At 35.7% G+C, this 21,117-nt stretch overlaps 2 protein-coding genes across 3 annotated transcripts in view; one reads left to right on the top strand and one right to left on the bottom strand.

Moving 5' to 3' along the window:
- The window catches only part of LOC111783806, a 23,194-nt gene extending 10,907 nt beyond the window's left edge, over window positions 1-12,287 (bottom strand). The window contains exons 1-11 of the mRNA XM_023664647.1: window positions 11,966-12,287; window positions 11,765-11,853; window positions 11,380-11,489; window positions 11,179-11,233; window positions 9,950-10,038; window positions 8,731-8,797; window positions 8,595-8,657; window positions 7,422-7,592; window positions 7,199-7,292; window positions 7,015-7,094; window positions 6,849-6,924 (exon numbers count right to left, since the gene is read on the bottom strand). Of these exons, the coding sequence (XP_023520415.1) occupies window positions 6,849-6,924; window positions 7,015-7,094; window positions 7,199-7,292; window positions 7,422-7,592; window positions 8,595-8,657; window positions 8,731-8,797; window positions 9,950-10,038; window positions 11,179-11,233; window positions 11,380-11,489; window positions 11,765-11,853; window positions 11,966-12,077 (1,006 nt within the window). The 5' untranslated portion in view covers window positions 12,078-12,287. The remainder of the gene's footprint in view (window positions 1-6,848; window positions 6,925-7,014; window positions 7,095-7,198; window positions 7,293-7,421; window positions 7,593-8,594; window positions 8,658-8,730; window positions 8,798-9,949; window positions 10,039-11,178; window positions 11,234-11,379; window positions 11,490-11,764; window positions 11,854-11,965) is intronic.
- Window positions 12,288-15,669: 3,382 nt separating this feature from the next.
- LOC111783824 (probable galacturonosyltransferase 12) lies at window positions 15,670-20,737 on the top strand. 2 transcript variants are annotated; one of them, XM_023664667.1, is made up of 7 exons: window positions 15,671-16,010; window positions 17,333-17,503; window positions 18,494-18,549; window positions 18,646-18,804; window positions 19,105-19,695; window positions 19,863-20,165; window positions 20,268-20,737. In XM_023664667.1, exons 2-7 carry the CDS (start codon window positions 17,401-17,403, stop codon window positions 20,550-20,552), a joined length of 1,497 nt encoding a protein of 498 aa, XP_023520435.1. In that variant the 5' UTR covers window positions 15,671-16,010; window positions 17,333-17,400; the 3' UTR covers window positions 20,553-20,737. The 2 variants fall into 2 exon arrangements, with proteins under 2 accessions (XP_023520434.1, XP_023520435.1); XM_023664666.1 differs by having other exon boundaries at window positions 15,670-17,503.
- The last annotated feature ends 380 nt before the right edge of the window (window positions 20,738-21,117 follow it).

Genomic DNA, 21,117 nt, shown 5'->3' with positions numbered 1-21,117 from the left:
TTTGTAATTCTAGAGCGTATGACACCTCAAGAAAATCATGTCTAGGCCTGCCAGAACTAAAATGGCCCAGAATGTACTATAGGGGGATATGACTAGTCGTCAACTTCTCCCTACCCAAGGTTATATATGCTAAGCCGTTGTTATCTTTCTCTTGCTTGCTTATATAACGTCTCTTTCTAAAATCTCTCTTTCAAAAATCTCTCTCTCTCCTCGTTTTCTAAAACCTTCTTTTAAAACCGAGGCTAGAGGCTCGACCGTACGTCGCTTGGCCGTAGGCGACGCAAGAACAAATTGGCTTAACTCACTTGTCGCTGGAAAGTGAGTGCCGCACAATCGCTAGTCCGCTGCCTTCGAAAGTGCGATTGTGTCACTAAGCACCAAAATAACAACTTCACCTTGCTAGGAATCGAATGCTTCCAGATCAAGTCAATTACGGTTGAACAAACTCCTCTATGGGAATGATTAAGCTTCATAAAGGCCAATTTGGAGGTAAAGCCTCCCAAATCTTCGAGCTTCGACCTCATTTTATCCTTATCACTGTCCAGGATAACCCCATTAAGTTTATCAATCAAGGATATCCAACTGCCCAACTTCCAATCATGTTGTCTCCACTTATCTAAATAAACGTGATATCTGTTCAACAACGGCTCCCAAAAGTTGATAGCTTGAGGATTGCCACCTAATGGGAATTCCAAGTAGGAAATAGGAAGATTTTTTACCATACACCCAATCCTCTTGGCCTAGTCCACCACTGTCTCGCTGCTCACATTGATGCCAACAGTAGCTGTTTCCCCCAAATTTAAATCTGAGCCTTGCAAAAAGATATTCAACCAAGATCACCATGTCTCCAAGTTTGCGTCACCATCACAAAAAAATTAATGGTACTGTCAATGTATTGCTGGTAAGTAACATGCATGTCATCTCTGCCCACCACAAAATCTGAACAACGGCTCCCAAAAGTTGATAGCTTGAGGATTGCCACCTAATGGGAATTCCAAGTAGGAAATAGGAAGATTTTTTACCATACACCCAATCCTCTTGGCCTAGTCCACCACTGTCTCGCTGCTCACATTGATGCCAACAGTAGCTGTTTCCCCCAAATTTAAATCTGAGCCTTGCAAAAAGATATTCAACCAAGATCACCATGTCTCCAAGTTTGCGTCACCATCACAAAAAAATTAATGGTACTGTCAATGTATTGCTGGTACGTAACATGCATGTCATCTCTGCCCACCACAAAATCCTTCAGCATCCTTCTTTCAGAACAGTAGTGAATCAATCTACTAATGGTGTTGGTGAAGAGAAAATGAGAGAGAGGATCTCCCTGTCTCTTTCAAAAAAACTCATTCCATTCACAAGTGAAGGTGAAGTTCTTCCTTTGGGAAATAGCGCATAAAGTCATTAGCACAAGTGAAAATCTTCAAAAAAGAATGTCTTACATCACTCTTTCTCCAAATTGGTGTCCATTATGAAAAAAAGAAAACGAATCACAAAGTCACTATGCATATACGCTTAGAAAGCCATGATGAGGTTTTTCTATAGTAGGGCTTTTACCTTTTGGATATGGCCTTAACGTACCACCCTTTCAAGAAGGTAAAAGCCCTACTATAGAAAAACCTCATCATGGCTTTCTTTTGGTAAGAGATACATAAATAAAATATCTGCTAGCGATGGCTTGGGCTATTATAATTTCTCTCCATGGATTAGGTAGGAGATACATATGGCTGAGAGAGAAAGGGAAGAGGAAAAGATAGAGGGTTTGTCTGATCCAACACAAAGAAAGAGAGGAGGCTATTCAGCTTTTGAAAGTAGGCTTACCTTGATTTTTTTAGTGAACATGCACATCGTCCAAAATCCTCGATCTCGAGATATTAGATCCTCTAAACCTTTTTCTAGAGCTGAAAATCAATTTGACCAAATAGTAAAGTGGGCATCGATTGCAGTTGTTGGCGTCAAGCATAGAAACCCAAGAGTCGGACTCATTAGCCAATTGTAACTTTTTACTCTTGACCAATCTCTTACTTGGGTGTCTTCCTCTCACAGCTATGCAAGGAGATTCACCATTTTGGATCCGATTAATATAAAAACCATTTTATTCTCTCTAAAGCAAGAAGGCTCCTTAAGCCTCTTTCCAAACCCCCCTACATGATTTATGTCTACCTTCTTGGATATCTACTAGGAAGGTAACAGCAAGTGCAATGAATCACAACTCAAAGCCATAGAAGGCTCAAAGGGTAATTAAAATTATTCAACTCAGATTGCTATTGGACAATACAAAAAAATGATATATAAAGGCGTGAAGGAATATCAAAATATTATACACACACACACACATTAAAATTCTATGATACAATTAGCCAGCACAAGTTTCATGTTATTTTTATCAATGAAAGTTCATTTGTTTAAAATAAAAAGCTTCAATAAGTGTCCTTGCCGCAAAAGTTGAAGTTTCCAAAGGTAAATTGGCCCAATCATACGACTTTTAGACTCTCCAAGGGAAAGACATCAACAAAATAAGGGATGTTGTAGCTTCTTAAGTGACTTACTAGATTGACAAAGGGGAAATATCAGGATTTTCCGAAGGACAAGTAAATTGGCTACAAGCCTTTCTCTTCCAAATTTTGCCACCTTGTGCAGTCTCCAACAATGAAATACTTTTCATGGATCAAATATATAGAATGCCAATCTTTCTTTTCAGGATCTCCAATGCAGCATCTTTAGTGACTTCAGTGATGAAAAAGCTCCCTGATGACTTTTGATCTTGACCAGAAACATTGTAAGTGGATTTGACCTCTTATCCCAAAGAAACAAGTCATGACATTTTGTTTTAAGATCCCATTGTATGTTTAGACAACAATGCTAAAGTCCAAAAAAGGAATCCAAAGTAGCATCCATCCCCCAGCTGGTGTATACTAGGTGCAAAGTAAGCAATAAAAATATCAAGATCATCTTTCTATAAGCTGTCCACTGGCCTCTCAATTTTGGAAAACTTGGCAGGCTTGATTCAATTGGTTCATTGTTTTTCCTAACACAACAAATGTCTACTTTTTTTTTTCTTTACTTTTGGAGCTGTAGCTAAAACTTTGTGGCTTAACCTCACTTTTTTTTTGGGGGGGGGGAGGGCCTTTTGGTTCGAGAAAAACAACCAACTTTTTAAGTTTCTTTAGGAAAAAGAAAGATCCTTATCTATTTTGTAGAATATTTTTTTAATGAGAAACCATACTTTATGAAAGAATATGCATACAAATAAAACAACCCTCCAAAAGGAAGCTAAACTAACATAGAAAAGGGATCCAATCAAGCAAAATGAAAACTTACGTGGATTTACAAAAATTCTTATACAACAATGCCAAGAGGGAGAGATGGAGCCTACAAGGGACCAAACCTCCCCACAAGACCTTATAAAAAAAAAGAAGACCTTCCAATAAGACCTGTCAACCCCACTAAAAACTCTATTGTTCCTCCCACCCCAAAGGCATNTAACATGCATGTCATCTCTGCCCACCACAAAATCCTTCAGCATCCTTCTTTCAGAACAGTAGTGAATCAATCTACTAATGGTGTTGGTGAAGAGAAAATGAGAGAGAGGATCTCCCTGTCTCTTTCAAAAAAACTCATTCCATTCACAAGTGAAGGTGAAGTTCTTCCTTTGGGAAATAGCGCATAAAGTCATTAGCACAAGTGAAAATCTTCAAAAAAGAATGTCTTACATCACTCTTTCTCCAAATTGGTGTCCATTATGAAAAAAAGAAAACGAATCACAAAGTCACTATGCATATACGCTTAGAAAGCCATGATGAGGTTTTTCTATAGTAGGGCTTTTACCTTTTGGATATGGCCTTAACGTACCACCCTTTCAAGAAGGTAAAAGCCCTACTATAGAAAAACCTCATCATGGCTTTCTTTTGGTAAGAGATACATAAATAAAATATCTGCTAGCGATGGCTTGGGCTATTATAATTTCTCTCCATGGATTAGGTAGGAGATACATATGGCTGAGAGAGAAAGGGAAGAGGAAAAGATAGAGGGTTTGTCTGATCCAACACAAAGAAAGAGAGGAGGCTATTCAGCTTTTGAAAGTAGGCTTACCTTGATTTTTTTAGTGAACATGCACATCGTCCAAAATCCTCGATCTCGAGATATTAGATCCTCTAAACCTTTTTCTAGAGCTGAAAATCAATTTGACCAAATAGTAAAGTGGGCATCGATTGCAGTTGTTGGCGTCAAGCATAGAAACCCAAGAGTCGGACTCATTAGCCAATTGTAACTTTTTACTCTTGACCAATCTCTTACTTGGGTGTCTTCCTCTCACAGCTATGCAAGGAGATTCACCATTTTGGATCCGATTAATATAAAAACCATTTTATTCTCTCTAAAGCAAGAAGGCTCCTTAAGCCTCTTTCCAAACCCCCCTACATGATTTATGTCTACCTTCTTGGATATCTACTAGGAAGGTAACAGCAAGTGCAATGAATCACAACTCAAAGCCATAGAAGGCTCAAAGGGTAATTAAAATTATTCAACTCAGATTGCTATTGGACAATACAAAAAAATGATATATAAAGGCGTGAAGGAATATCAAAATATTATACACACACACACACATTAAAATTCTATGATACAATTAGCCAGCACAAGTTTCATGTTATTTTTATCAATGAAAGTTCATTTGTTTAAAATAAAAAGCTTCAATAAGTGTCCTTGCCGCAAAAGTTGAAGTTTCCAAAGGTAAATTGGCCCAATCATACGACTTTTAGACTCTCCAAGGGAAAGACATCAACAAAATAAGGGATGTTGTAGCTTCTTAAGTGACTTACTAGATTGACAAAGGGGAAATATCAGGATTTTCCGAAGGACAAGTAAATTGGCTACAAGCCTTTCTCTTCCAAATTTTGCCACCTTGTGCAGTCTCCAACAATGAAATACTTTTCATGGATCAAATATATAGAATGCCAATCTTTCTTTTCAGGATCTCCAATGCAGCATCTTTAGTGACTTCAGTGATGAAAAAGCTCCCTGATGACTTTTGATCTTGACCAGAAACATTGTAAGTGGATTTGACCTCTTATCCCAAAGAAACAAGTCATGACATTTTGTTTTAAGATCCCATTGTATGTTTAGACAACAATGCTAAAGTCCAAAAAAGGAATCCAAAGTAGCATCCATCCCCCAGCTGGTGTATACTAGGTGCAAAGTAAGCAATAAAAATATCAAGATCATCTTTCTATAAGCTGTCCACTGGCCTCTCAATTTTGGAAAACTTGGCAGGCTTGATTCAATTGGTTCATTGTTTTTCCTAACACAACAAATGTCTACTTTTTTTTTTCTTTACTTTTGGAGCTGTAGCTAAAACTTTGTGGCTTAACCTCACTTTTTTTTTTTAAGTGAAGAAAACATTATTAAAATTTAAAAGATTTGTTTTGAGTTTCCATAAAAAAAAACTAAACTAAATTTAAAGTGACAGATTAGTGTATTATATAATAAGAGAAAAGAGTATATTTAATCTTTTAACCTAGAAATGATGAGATTCGTATAATTAACATTTACCACATAAGAACAATACCTGGTTTCATAAAATTAATTATGGATAATATGGGAGAAAATCCAAAAAAATGAAAGCAGAAGAAATGTAAAAATGGATGTGTTAAAAAAGGCAACAATTTACAACCTTAAAAAAAGACAACATGTTAAGCCAATCCAATCTGTGTCACAATCCTTAATAATCTCTCTAACCTCATTTTACAGTAACCTAATCCCATCATTTTCTGTCAGACCATACTTTTGCCAAACCTACAATACAACNNNGGGGGGGGGGAGGGCCTTTTGGTTCGAGAAAAACAACCAACTTTTTAAGTTTCTTTAGGAAAAAGAAAGATCCTTATCTATTTTGTAGAATATTTTTTTAATGAGAAACCATACTTTATGAAAGAATATGCATACAAATAAAACAACCCTCCAAAAGGAAGCTAAACTAACATAGAAAAGGGATCCAATCAAGCAAAATGAAAACTTACGTGGATTTACAAAAATTCTTATACAACAATGCCAAGAGGGAGAGATGGAGCCTACAAGGGACCAAACCTCCCCACAAGACCTTATAAAAAAAAAGAAGACCTTCCAATAAGACCTGTCAACCCCACTAAAAACTCTATTGTTCCTCCCACCCCAAAGGCATCATAAAATAGTGCAATTGCCAGCAAGCTACAGAAGACAACCCTTGTTACGAAAGTGTGAGTGAAGCAAACACTCCTCTAGCATGAACCTACAGTCTTTACGCTGGACCAAGCTAGGACTGAAGGACCGAAAAAATAAATAATTCCAACCTGACCAAGCAAAATCACAAGTCCGCAAATAATGATTGAGGTCCTCAGCTGCTTCCCTATAAAGAACACAACATTTTGGCCCTATCAAGCTAGCGGTCTACTTCATATCCAATCTAAGGTATTAACTCTGCCTTCATGAAGAATCCTATTGTTTTGTGGTTTGTATTTGTCCAAATTGTTCAAACCTTTTGATAATTACAACCTCTTAAACTCCTTGTGCTATTTGGAACTTTTTAAACTTCTTTAGCTTGGATTGAGCTTTTGACCCCTATTCTACATATTCATCCGTTCATCAAACATACTTTCATATCAAGAAAGAGAATAAATCTTGAACATACTAAAGGGTTGAGTTAAGCTTTCAAAACTCAGATGGGCTTCTAGCTACTAACCTTCAAAACATGGACACTATTGAATTGGTACAGCTCTAACCCAACGGACTTGGTCCTTTTAATACTTAGGATACAATCCTAACTACACAGGCACATATTATTGAAGATCATTGTTTTTAAGGAAAAAGGCACGAACCAGGGTCTTTTACACAGAGAAATATATGGTCTGCAGTAATAGAAACTAAAGAACGTCCTGCTGCTTCTGTTGAACGCTGCCAATGAAAACAAGAAAGAGAGAGATGTGTGAGACTTTTCCATATCATATTCAAAAGTACAATTCAAAGAGTAGAGTAAATGATAACCTTTTGAGCCTTCATATCCACATCTCCTCTATTTAGACAAACATACAATCCCGTCAAAAAACGAAGGAAGGCACGAAGTCCTGTTGATGCCATAGAAAAATCCTATCAGCATGATAGATCACCATCATACAACACCTTGTTCACATTGTGATCAACTGAGCTAACAGCCAAATGATTTAAAAACCTGGTTCACTTAAGGCTGGGCATACAGCTTCTGTAATATGTAAATTCACCTCGAGACCAAGTGGACTGTTTAGCTCGGTCCTTTGCAATGTTATCTACTCATGTTTACAAAACGAAGTGTATCAGGAATGCAAAACCATCCTACTTATAGAAGCTGCTCTCTAAGATTGCACCATAAATACAAGTTCATCAAGAATCAAACTGAAACATCAGATTTGTATTACATTAGCTTCACCAGATATCCCTTCAATAAATCGCTCTCCACCAAAGAAAACACGCTTAGCACCATCATCATCCCTACTAACTGCTCCCTCTTTAGCACGAGCGAAAGTAGCATCAGCAAACATATCCGGATGAGGCAGAAGATCAATTGACAAAGATTCCCATTCAAGTTTCTAGTATCAAGAGGAATTTAGCATTATAAGTCACTGAACATAACATCATTTCATGTTAAGTTGAAATTTGACGCATGCACAGAGGAGCCAGGCCAGTACTTAAAAACACGTTCTCTACCAATGATGAACCAATGCTTTTGAAGGTGTTTGAGGCTCACTCCTTCAGGATCACCTTAAGAGTGAATTTTTAATTTGTAGCCTTAGTTTTACGGCTTCTTTGGATCATAAGAAGCTAACATCTCTTATGGAAGAGGCATTTCCATAAGAACACATTTACGCTTTGAGTTTATGACTTGAAATGACTAAACGAGGGTACCAATTTATCATATTCTTAAAAAATATTAGAATTCACTCAGCTGTTTAATGCCAATACATACAAAGTGAGAAATTTAGCCCATCAACAATTTACTACGAAGGTTTACAAAAATTTGAAGACAAACTAAAAAGAAAGTAGATTCTAGTGTTAATAACGATGATGTTGGGAATGGTGAACGTAGTTTTAATGATACATAGCCTATACATGATTCTCTTCTATGCATTTCNTTTTTTTTTTTTTTTTTTTTTTTTTTTTTTTTTTTTTTTTTTTTTTTTGGGTAAGAAACCACACGTTCATTAGGACAAATGAAAGAATATATACAAACAAAAGCCTCACCAATACATTTTTTATCTAAGCTTAGGTCACATCTGATAGTTCCTCAAGCCTTACTCTTTGCCTCCTCCAAAAAAGTTAAGGCCACTTTTACACTTTCATAACATTGTTATAATCTAATAAATGTAATTACAGAAAAAGAAAAGAGGAAAAGTGTACACCAAAATAAGTTAAAATTGTCATTATTCTAATTTTTCTATGGTAAGCTAAAGACATTCTTTATGAGCTTCAGTGGTTTCCAAAGTTTTCTCCTACTTTTGTACCTTTTCATACATTCAATGAAAATATAGTTTCTTGCTCAGAATAATATAACCTAAAATCCAAATAAACCCATGCATAGAAGCTAGAATTACCTTGAAAACATATATAAATTTCTTATTTGCAGAGAAATCACGGGCTTCCTTAAGATTGACCACCTATGATGGAAAATTTGTTAGAAAATATATGTTGTGACTAAAAATATCAGCCACACCGATGTAAAACATCCACCTGCCAATTTTCATTTGTGGTATACAGCAAAAGGTTGCGTATAGTGATAGATGCCAAAGGTGAAGCCCTACAAAGAAGGGGGAAGCAAAAAAGGAAATAACATGAGAGCTAAGTACTAACACAATATTTAACAGATTTAAACCTAAAAATCATAACTGAAAGCTTCGTAGGACTATATAACTAGATGTGGGCTTTTACTTAGTTCAATGCACAAGCAGTAGGTAGGCACAATATTTTGTGGCTAGTGTATGTCATCATTTTGCCGATTATCTTTCTTATAGGTGAGGCCATGTAAGAGGATTAGATACAGAAAGACGTGTGGATAGATAAGCTGACAGTCTCCCAATCTTCCATCCGCTGCCAATAGTCACATGCAGACCATAACCTCATCTCTTTAAACTGAAATCTTTACAACTCAAGGATATAGTTGTACAACCTAGTAGAAAAGATACTGTTCTAGTAAGGTCACTGACCTCAGCTCTTTAAACTGCAATCTGGAACTCGGATGTTGTTTACCAAAGGCCAGATCCTTAAAAATCGTATTACATATTCTAACCCTCGAACCTAAAAAGTTACGTCTTTCTTTGTGCCTTTGGTCAAAAAATTTGTCCGGTCCTTCTAGGTTATTTTAGTTGTATGTTGGGAGATTTTGAAAGAAAGTATACTAACTTCCTTTTATTTCTCTTTGAGAATGCTAGGACTAAACTTGAGTGTGGGATGGGGTTCAGTTTTCTGTATCCAGTTCTCTTTCTCTCTTCTCTCTCTATCTCTAAGGAATATTTCCGTCTTGATTCATTCATACAGATGGTAGCAAGAGTTACACAAAAATTATGGTTTAAATACTATTGCTACTTCAATGATCCTTTATAAATAAAAATAAAAAAAGAAAGCAAAAAACTCCTCTTTTTACTTGTACATATTTTTCCATAATGATATATACATTCTTGTATCAGAGAAAATAAAATAAGAATTAAGAAGCTTAAATACAATATTCTCCTCACTGAAATCATAAGTCACGGATTGAACTATAGCTAACAAATTAATTGACTGGGTGCTCATCTTTCACACTGTATTCGCATATGCTGAATGGAAACCATACATGCAAAAGTTCACATGCATACAGCTATCGTACAAGTAACAAAATAGGGGGTGGGGGGAGGAGGAAAGAGAAACAGGGAATGAAGAATAAAAAAAATTAGGAAATAAGCAAAAGATTCACCAAGTTGCTCCTCCTTGATGTCGCGATCCACCACCAGTTTCAAGTAGCAAATTGACAGTGCGAACCTCTACTGTCATTCCATCTGCAATCTATTACATACGAAAAGCTCCACAATCTAAAAATATATATGAATGTGGAATGTAAATGAAATATAAGTGCCAAAGAGGGGGGTGAGGGCGTGAATTATTGGCATCAAAACTAAAAACTTACAACATCTAACATCCTTTCATGTTGCTGCATCCCCAATAGATATGGAGATACCATATAATTGTAGAAACTAAAATCGGAGGAAGCTAAATGGTAATACAGATGCCCAAAGAAAATTCATGTTCTTTTGTGGATCATGGTCAATGCTAGTCTTAACACTTCTGAAGTTTTACGAACGAAACTCCCTTTCAATTTTCTTATGCCATCGGTTTGTTCTCTTTGCTGATTGGATGGGAACACTCTTAATCACGTCTTTTTTAATGCCATCTATTCTCGAGCTTGTTGGCGAGTTATTTTCTTTATTTAATCTTCAGTGGGTTCTTTCTAACATTTTCAAATGTTCGTCATTTTCTTTTTGGTCCCTCTTTGATTCCAAAGGCAAATGTTTAATGGAGCAATTAAAAGCCTTTTATCAGAATTGTGGTTGGAAAGGAATCAAAGGATCTTCCAAGACAAGCATCTCTTTTGGCTTGATCGTTTTCAATCAGCTCGTTTGAAAGCCTCGCCTTGAAGTTCTCTATCAAAGTCTTTGGACAGATTTTCTATACAAGATATTTCTCTAAATTGGAATACTTTGTTTTTGTTTTTCCTGGGTTGCTCTTTCTAGTTTAGGTTATACTTTTATTGCTTTTTGTTTCACTACCTGATGGAGTTTGTATCTTTTGAGTATTAGTCTCTTTTTATTTCTTCAATGAGACGTTTCATTTCTTGCTTCAAAAAGGAAAAACTAAAATCAGAGGAAGAAGAAAAACTTAAGAAATCGGCTGACAGGAAAAAGAAACAGTCCATCACTGATTTATAAACAAAAAACCGAAGGCCCAATACTAATCACTTTTCAAGAGATTGCATATCATGGGGTGAAATTTTCCAAATCTAGAATGAAATTATGCACATCCCACAAATTTCATGAAATGCGAATGGATCGGTCAAACCATTCATTGTTAGAGAACTGTTAAATAGATTTAAGATAACTTAGCACTTTTGAGTTTAGTGAACCGGTCGATTTCGCAAAAGTGTTTTACCTTATCAGCAAATCCATAACCACCACCCTTCACGGTGCTGGAAGAAGTCTGACTACTGCAAGTTATAAAAGCAAAGGCTCAGTTCTAACTAACTGTGATCAGATAAGCATCCTTCCAAGGTTGATACATAAAGCTCGCAAAATGGTACGAAGCAAGGAGCAGGGGGAGGGGCAGAGAAACGAATTGAGGCATGTGAATTACCTACTATTGCTTCTACCCACATCTGCATCTGGATTCTCCTCTAAAACTAAATCCAATTTATCTATTTGCACAACGACTGGTTCCACTTGTACATTACTCAGCGATGGTAGCTACATGATCAAGAAGAAAACTCAATTAGGGAAAGAATCAGAGTACAAAAAGCATAGAAAATGCTGCAAAAACCAGCCGAAATTTCATCTTCCTCTCCACTGCTATAATTCCAGGAACCAAAAATAACTGATATGCATCATTCTACCATAACTTTATACTTTTACAAAGCTCAACAAGAAAAGTAAAGGGCGAAGAAGCACATTTCCAATTGATCCAAGCAATCACAAATCATCTAGGGGAAGGAAAGGGAAATTCTAAGCAATTCGCTACCAACCATAATCTCCAACTTGCCAACCCTCGCCGTCGTAACATTTAGCGCCGGAGGCAACCCCATACTGGAATGCAAAGCATCGCCATTGATATCTACAAAAATTCAAAAAGAAAAGGAAAAAAAGAACGAAACCCGATTACCGCGATTGGTAGAAGTAACCAGTGAAAAGTGAATAAATTAGCATACGAATCAGCGAGCACAGACCCAAATTGGAGAGCTGCACAGACCGGCCCTGCAATTTGAACTGGTCCCGTGAGAAAGATTTTAACCAGTACTTGAGAGTGTACTCGAGGGCTCGGGCCAGAATCGACTCCATGGGGCGGATCACCTAGCAGAACGCACTGGCGGTTCCACGGAGAAGAGAAGTTATAGATCTTGCAGAGATAGAGAGGCTTTTAGGGGCTGGGATCAAAGATTGGGATTGGAATGGGTAGAGGCGTCAGGCATTGCCCTGCCGATGCTGCCTTTGGAATCGACCACTGCGAGATGAGCATTTGTGTCTGAAGCATTAGTTTCGGCCGGAGGGATCCCGAAAACAGAAACGGGTGGGCTGGGCTGGCGGGCGAGTGCTCTGCACGTGCGCCGGAATGTTCACTCGCACATGCCAAGAATTTCGCACGTGTTAGAAGGAATTACAATTTTTTTTTCTTTTTTTTTTTTTCATCCCCTCTCCATCTTGGGTTTAACAAGTATGATACTATTTGATGATGTATTTTAGAATAAAATTTTATTTTATTTTTATAATTAACTAAATTTTAAAAACAATCAAATATTCAACTATCTATTAAATAATTAATTAAATTTTAAAGTGTACCAAATATTATTTAAAATTTAATGAGATATTAAATAGAAATTTAAAAAAAAAAATGTAAGAGAATAAATTTATAATTTAATTTAATTTATTTTTCTTTATATGTGAATTAGTTAATTGTTAAAGTACGGCAAAACGCATTGGATCTTGAAGGCCAGCACGTCCGTGTCAGCCTAAAGGTCTGTCAGTGTCGTTCCATTTGTTTTTTTCTTTTTCTTTTTCTTTTTCTTTTTTTTCTCTCTCTCTCTACTACGATGTGTCGTCTCCCTGTAAATTATAGATTTCTTTTTTTCTTTTTTTTTTTAATTTGTTTTATAGGGATATATTTTATTTTTTTGAATGATACCTTTAAATTTAAAATTTTAAAAATATATTATTAATTTCAAATAGAAATAATTAATACTTCAAAAATAATATTTAAGAATATATACTTCGATTTGTTCCCTTATTGAAATGGAAGGAATGTATCCTAACTTCATTTTGGAGGTTATTATTTTAAGTGGTTTATAATAAAATAAAGAATAAATGAATAGAGTTGAGACTAGTTAATATTATTGATTTGAATTTCTTTTTAATTGTTTAAATCATTTTTATGGAGATCCGAGTGAAAATATATTAAATAATGTATTTATATAAGATTATACATAAAATATTTAATCTCCTTTTATAAATTTGTTTAATTAAAATATTAATATTTCACAAGATAATCTTGAGTATTTAATTTATATGCGAGGTTACCTCTTGCTTGCATAAGTAAAAATGTAAAAAATGTATTTTATGGCCAATTTAATAAGTCTACCACTATTTTAGGATTTTAACAAATGGAAAATTGAGACCATAATTTTATGAAATGAAATTCACTTGTACCATGAATGTATCCTAACCTCTCACTAACCTAAAAGAGAATTAGAGTTTATGTTTGGATCATAAATTAAAGTATCAATTCAATAATACTTAAGGTATAAGATGAATGAGATGTAATTACTGGGGTAAAATAACATTTTGATTCAACTATAATTAGGAACAACTCGTAAAAAGATCAACTTATCTATAATAGTTATATCAATGGATATAACTTATCTTAAAGTACATAAAACTGCAACTCTAAATTAGATCATACCCTCGGGTTTAGGCATGCACAAACCTGAAAAGGGAATATAACAAGTATCTTACTATTATTCTAGTTCGAGAGGGGTATGAACCGGTAGTTTGTTGTTCTAACTTGAAAAAGTAATATAACAGATAGTTACTGTTCCTAAAGTAGGTAGTATAGTATTATAGCTTAAGGAAGTGTGAAGGGTCAGTTTTCTATTCTAGCCTGAAATGGCAATGTAACAAGTAGTTTACTATACATAGGGGCACGCAGTTGTTACTCGATACTACTAGGGAGAACCTTCTAGTTAGAACTCAATAGGCAAATTTGTAGAGTACGATTAGAGCTCCTCCATACTTATGAGATTTACCCTAGAGTTCTTTCCAAGAGCCAAAGTGATTCAAGGCGCAATTAGTGCAAGGTTGATGTGGACCTAGGCAATAAGAGCACCCAAAAACCTTCTAGTTATGGACCCCGAGGGGTTAGGACACTCCCTAGAGGAGAAATGTAAAGGGTTTAGGTACCTATGAGCCTAAAAAGACTAGTACATACTAGAGACACGATACTAGATAAAGAATGAATAGTTGAGCACATAACCTAAGATTAAGTTATAGAGAATAAAGTACATACTTTATAGTCAACCTGCTTTTAAAAAAATCTTCGCCAAATTATTAAATTCTATAATTAATTAATTTTCATTATTTAACTATAGATCTAGAGTTACACTCTTATGCATTATAATTACATTTTAGTCAAAAGTGGGTTGTAATTACATATTACACTAAATATCAATTATGGGTTCGTGAACAATTTGTTTATAATTAAATGGTAAACTAAGTCCCTCTTAGATTGTGAGGGGTGAGTTTCCATTGTTCAAGTCCTAAAATTAGTAATAAGAAAACTATTTCTGAAGAAGAAGTGGATTCTATCTCAAAATTATGTTTTCAGCTAGATTCAAGTTTCCAAAATAATAGACTTATTAAATTAGCTACAAATGTAACGTTGTATTGAGAGACCTTGGCCCGAGCAGAGGCAAGGTTGAGCCGAATGAGTTGGCCTAGTGTAGAGGCAAGTTGGATGTGTCACAGACGATTTAACATGCACGCGCAGGCGGCGTGTGTGGTTGAACAAGCTTGGATTCTGCACAAGCGATGTTCGATTGGCGAAGACAAACCCGCCTAAGGTCCAACGAATCACAAAGCCGGGGCAAAAAATATATATGGGGCATAATTCTTATCTGATCCATGCAAATCAAAGGATAAGTCTTTATAATCAAGAATTCATAACTCACTCAAAATTAAGATTGAGTTACATATGATCCTCCTAGGAATTATTAATTTCTGAAATTATAAAAAAGATTAAATATTTCGTGGTCCAGTTTTGTACGAACTCATTATATAGAATACCCCATTCACATGTAGCTACACGACCGATTTTGATGAAATCATTTTGTAATAATTATAAAAATAGTCATATAAATAGTTTTACTCGAATTAAACCCTCAAACTTATCCCTATAATATAAGTCCTTTAGATTATTTTTTTTTAACATAATCCTTTCATATGTCAATTACAAACGGTTTAAAAAATTACATTAATAACTTTGATTTTTTATATACCACATAATCTTAAATGGTTACTAAAATAATCAAAATTATTATTAAATAATTAAATAATTAATAATATGACATAAATTTCAAACACTTTAATACACAATTTAGTTGGTTATTTTCTAATTTAAAAGAATTGACTATTTATGTTTATGTTTGGAAATTAAAAAAAAAAATTATTTCTTTTATTGAAAGTTCTTATATGTAGTAAAGAAAAAAATAAGTATTAATGAAAATTTAAGAGTAAAAAATTGAAAAATATTAATGAAAATGGGAAAGTTTAAAATTTATTTTGGTTATATTTTAAAGTATTATAGAAAATTTTGAAAAAATGTTTTTCATTATTAATTCAACTTAAAATTATAAAAGCTAGGGTTTATATTCTTAAAGCTCGAGCAGCGGTGTTCCATCGGCTGCGTGTGGAGTGTGTTCAATCGGATTTCCATCTCTCTCACAAATATAATTTAACTTCTTACAATTTCCCCATTTGGATTTAATTTGCGTCTGAAATCAAATTTCTCCGCTTACTTCTTGGCGCTCGATGGATGGTAAAACTGAAAAATCTAGGGCTGTGACCAAGAATCTATCGCCATGCGATGTTGAAGCTCTCAGGAAATGTTTGCAGGAAAACAATGGCGATCGTGTTAAGTGCGAGTCTCAAATACAGGCCTTCAGGTCTTCTTGCTCCCTAAAGAAACCAAATCCATCTTTACAATCTGGAAGGAACAACTTCGAGGCTAGTGTTTGATTTCTATCGATCTCCTGCTCTAAGTACTGCGGAGAGTTATTTTTACAGATTGTAATTGATTTGTTTTTCTGAATAGTCGTGTCTTGGCAATAAAATTCTTGAATCTTCAATTGTCAATCCTTCAACTTCAATTCAATTTTGAATGTCGTTCTGCGTTATGAATTTGATAGTCCGAATGATTGTTCTGTTGGATCACTGAGATCCCCCTTCTTCATGAAAGTTTATTAAAATGGAAAGTTTGTTGATAGAATTATGTAGATATGCATTCAAACTGTGGTTAAAGTAGATCAAAAACCTCATTACGAATCAAGGAACAGTATGTATCGTAAATTTGTAGAAACCTTTGCCTTTTACTCTCTCTAACCCAATGAAGTGAGTTCAATAATCAGCCTGGTGGTTGAGAAAAAGAACAACACAATATCGATGATAGGAACAATCCAATTCAGAAGTTTCACTGAGTGATTATCAAAACATGGAATGATCAATCACTTTTGAAGAGACATCTGATGGAGTAATCATGAGTCTTTGTTTAATTAGGGAAAAATTAAGGGACCTGTGATAGCTTGAATTAACTTAATCTCAAGGCAAACATGCAACAGAAGGAAAAAAAAAAAAGGTTTCTGCATTTTCACTCCAAAAAAGACCAACCAAACCTCCAGAAGAGAGGGGAGAAGTCCTTTTCCATTTAGAAACTATGTTCTTTCAGAGTGCAAACTCTTTGTAGACTACATTTGTAGACTTCATGTGAAGGCAAAGACAAGCCAAGCACCAACCCCTCCATCAGCCCTGTTTCACATTTGAAGCTTTTTTTCTTTTCCCCTTCTTTTAAAGAAAGTTTGAAGTTATTTATTATTCTCTCTTTTTCTGTTCCTTCTAAACTTCCCTTCTTGAAAATGAAGGAAAACGAAAAGGAACCAGTAAGCAGACATGGCTTCTTATCAGTCCTATGTCCCTTTCTTCTTAACAACCCCCTCCCTCTCCTTTGAATTGAAAAAAACATACTGGGAAAACCTGAAACATCTAGCCCAAATACTAAGCAAGGTTAGGTGAGAGATAGCAACCTTAAACACCATCAAAAACAGCATATCTATTCCTTAGATATTGCAATTGAAATTCAGTTCTTCTTTGGGAGATTGTCAAATGAAATAACTGTCTCGAGGAAGAAGAACTCTAACCTGGCTAGCTTTTTCTGGGATTTGGATTTTGCTTTGCTTTGCCATTTGTATTTGTGTTTTTAGCCATACTGCTCTGTTTCCTCTGTTACAACATAATGCAGCTTCATATCTCACCTAGTTTGAGGCATGTCACAGTTCTACCAGGCCAAGGTGTTAGAGAGTACATCAAAGTGAAGGTTGCATCGAGGCGGGTTTCATGTCGAATGCTTATCTATTCACTTCTGTTCTTCACCTTTCTTCTCCGGTTCGTGTTCGTGTTGACAGCAGTTGATACCATTGATGGAGAAAGCAAGTGTTCTACTCTAGGTACATTGCTTATCACCTTTCTTCTCCGGTTCGTGTTTGTGTTCTGGGATCCATTGTAGATTATTATTAATAGATAACCCATTTCCCAATTAAGATAGATTTATTAATACTTCAATGAAAGATTTTGCTCCTCTTTTCTGGGATGTCTTACTATTAAATGCTAAGAATAGTAGAACCTTTAGCAGAGAGAGAGAGCCCAAAAGATAAGTTTATCAAGGGAAGCAGTATCCTACAAAAGGAATTAGCCATTCAGATGAATCATGGAGATTTTAACTTTTGTGTCAAATGTAGAATTCATTACAAGCAAACCCAACATCAGCCATTATCCAACAGTGCATATGCTTAGAGATAATCTTTCCATCTTCATTGGGTGGGTGTTGGAAGAAGAAGAAGAAGAAGAAGAAGAAGAAGAAGAGAAGAAGGCTCCTGAGTCTCTCTATGCTTAGCTTCAGACGTGCAGCCTAAGCATGCTTTAGAAGCTTAAGATAGAAGTTTTTTCCTTTGCACTTTCTCAATGGTCCAAAATTGTCTATTGTCCTTATCTCTTATACCTTCCGACACCCAACAGCCACACCAACTTTGGAATCTGATTGGAGTAAACCTTATAAAACCCACCACTTAACACCATTAGATTTGCCTTCAATAGCTTTTCCAAGAAACAAAAGGAAAGTAAGGCCTCTAACTAAAGTTACTCAAATTAAACATCCAAATATTAAGACTCCGTTTGATAACCATTTGATTTTTTCTTTTTATATTTTTTGAAAACTATGTTTGTTTTCTCACCATTATAAATAATGGTTTTTAACTTTCCTAAAAAAAAAAAAAACATTTGAATTCATGACTAAATTTAAAAAACAAAAACTAGTTTTTTAGGCATTATTCAATAACATTTAATTTTTGAAAATTGAACTTATAAGCATTACTTTACTTAATTTTTGAAAATAAAGTATGGCAGCTTCTAATAGTCTAAACTTCTTGATCTTATGGTAGGTTGTCTGGGGAAAAAATTAGGTCCAAGGCTTTTGGGGAGAAGATTGGAACCAAAAGTAATCTTGAAACCTCTGCTCCGAAGGCTATTTCCAATGTCTATGTAGGTACTGTCAATGAACTTTCTACTAATACTTTGTTTGATTTTGGGTCAGGTTCCAGATGTTATGTATCAAATATTGGATAAGCCCATGAGCAAAGATGAACTTCAAGGAAGATTAGACAATATTCCTCAGACTTTAGAAGATTTTATGGCTGAGATCAAGGAAAGCAAACCAGATGCAAAAACTTTTGCTCTTAAACTCAGAGAAATGGTTATAATCGCTCATCTCTTAGTTTATTATTGTTTGTTATCCTTCAACCTCTTGAAACATACTCTTTACCTAAAAAACCCAATTATGTTAGCGTTAGGTGTGTGAGGATAATGAATCCAAATACAATTCAAATGTTCTTAGTCCAATCTCAAGGAGTTATGACAATCATCTAAGAAACAGAACACCACTGCCACAATCATATTGTTTAAAATTCTCTAAAACATCTTAGCTAAGGTATTGATATTTTGCAGGTTTGATTATTATAAAGGTATTAATTTGGAGTTCATGTGTATCTTGCAGGTCAGTCTTATGGAACAAAGAACCAGAACCGCCAAAATTCAAGAATACTTGTACAGGCACGTAGCATCTAGCAGCATACCAAAGCAGCTCCATTGCCTTGCCCTCAGGCTTGCCAATGAGCACTCTACCAATGCAGCTGCTCGCCTCCAGCTTCCTTCAGCAGAACTCGTACCGACCCTTGTTGACAATTCTTACTTTCACTTTGTCCTCGCCACTGACAATGTGCTTGCTGCATCTGTCGTCGCCAAATCCCTCGTCCGCAACGCTTTACGCCCACAGAAAATTATTCTCCATATAATCACAGATAGAAAGACTTACTTCCCTATGCAAGCATGGTTTTCCCTTCACTCTCTATCACCTGCAATTATTGAAGTTAAGGCATTGCATCATTTTGACTGGTTTACAAAGGGTAAAGTCCCAGTTTTGGAAGCAATGGAGAAAGACCAGAAGGTCCGGTCACAATTCAGAGGTGGGTCATCAGCCATTGTCGCAAATGAGACTGAAAAACCTAATATCATTGCATCAAAGTTGCAGGCACTGAGTCCAAAATATAATTCCGTGATGAATCACATTCGTATCCATTTACCAGAGGTAAACAAGTTCTTTCTACGAAACATAATTACTTGGGTTTTGCTGAGAGTAGATGTTCTTTTGATTTTTTTTGTAAACTGCCAAGAAAGTATTTTGTTAAAACTCCTTAGAGACCTATCTGGATGTTTTACTATGTGAATGCTCATGGATGACAATTCTCTATGCAGTTGTTCCCAAGTCTCAAGAAGGTGGTGTTCTTGGACGACGACATTGTGATTCAAACTGATCTTTCCCCTTTGTGGGACATCGATATGAATGGGAAGGTTAATGGAGCAGTAGAAACATGTAGAGGAGATGATAAATTTGTAATGGCGAAGCGATTTAAGAGCTATCTGAATTTCTCACATCCTTTAATAGCAGAAAATTTTCATCCTAATGAATGTGCATGGGCTTATGGAATGAACATCTTTGATCTTGAGGCCTGGAGAAAGACCAACATAAGCCTCACATACCATCACTGGCTTGAACAGGTAAGGCTCAATTGAATCACGAATCAAAATTCCGCTTGCTTATATTATTTAACCTACACTTTCAAACATATTTTGGCTGAATGGAAACTGTTTGCTATGCAGAACGTGAAATCGGACCTAAGTTTATGGCAGCTTGGGACTTTGCCTCCTGGCCTTATAGCATTTCATGGTCACGTTCATATCATCGATCCATTTTGGCATATGCTGGGCCTAGGTTATCAAGAGAATACAAGTTTTGTTGATGCAGAGACTGCTGGAGTCATCCACTTCAATGGACGAGCGAAGCCATGGCTCGAGATAGCCTTTCCACATCTCCGGCCATTATGGACAAAATATATCAACTTCTCTGATAAATTTATCAAGAGCTGCCATATAAGAGCTTCCTAGGTTGGGAAGAAATTTTCTTCGACTGATGATAAAGAATCACTTGTAAATGCAAAGAAGAAACATGAGAGAGTTCTTTGAAACAAGATATGAGATGAAAGCTGCCACTCTTACTGTCTTCTCCTGCTTGCTCTTCATCTTTTCCTCTATTCTCATCTTTCAATACTATTAACTTTTTGTTTCCTTACACACATAAAAACCATATATCAGTTCCAAATTTTGTAGATTTAGGCACTTTTGTTATGTTATAAAGATTGAAAGTCTACTGTTTTGCATTGCAAGCTTGCAACCAGTCTTAAAAAGGTACAGTTCAACTTAAAACACTGCCTTCCATTCTCCTCCCTCTTCAACAAGCACATTCCCTAGCTCACCACTCAAATGAACTTCCAACCCCGTGAGGGAGTGAAACACCTCAAAGAAACCCAACAAATTGAGTCTCCTCCTTAAATGCTCAGTTGGGGTTGAAAATCAGCACTGGCTTAGGATAAAAACCATCTGTAACGGCGTTTACGATTTGAATTTGAGAAGATTCTGGACTCAAAAACACAGCCACATCACTGGAATTCAA

The sequence above is a fragment of the Cucurbita pepo genome, unplaced genomic scaffold (genome assembly GCF_002806865.2).
Source record: "Cucurbita pepo subsp. pepo cultivar mu-cu-16 unplaced genomic scaffold, ASM280686v2 Cp4.1_scaffold000102, whole genome shotgun sequence".
NCBI classification, from domain to species: Eukaryota; Viridiplantae; Streptophyta; class Magnoliopsida; order Cucurbitales; family Cucurbitaceae; genus Cucurbita; species Cucurbita pepo.
This window is presented reverse-complemented; position numbering and strand designations above follow the sequence as displayed.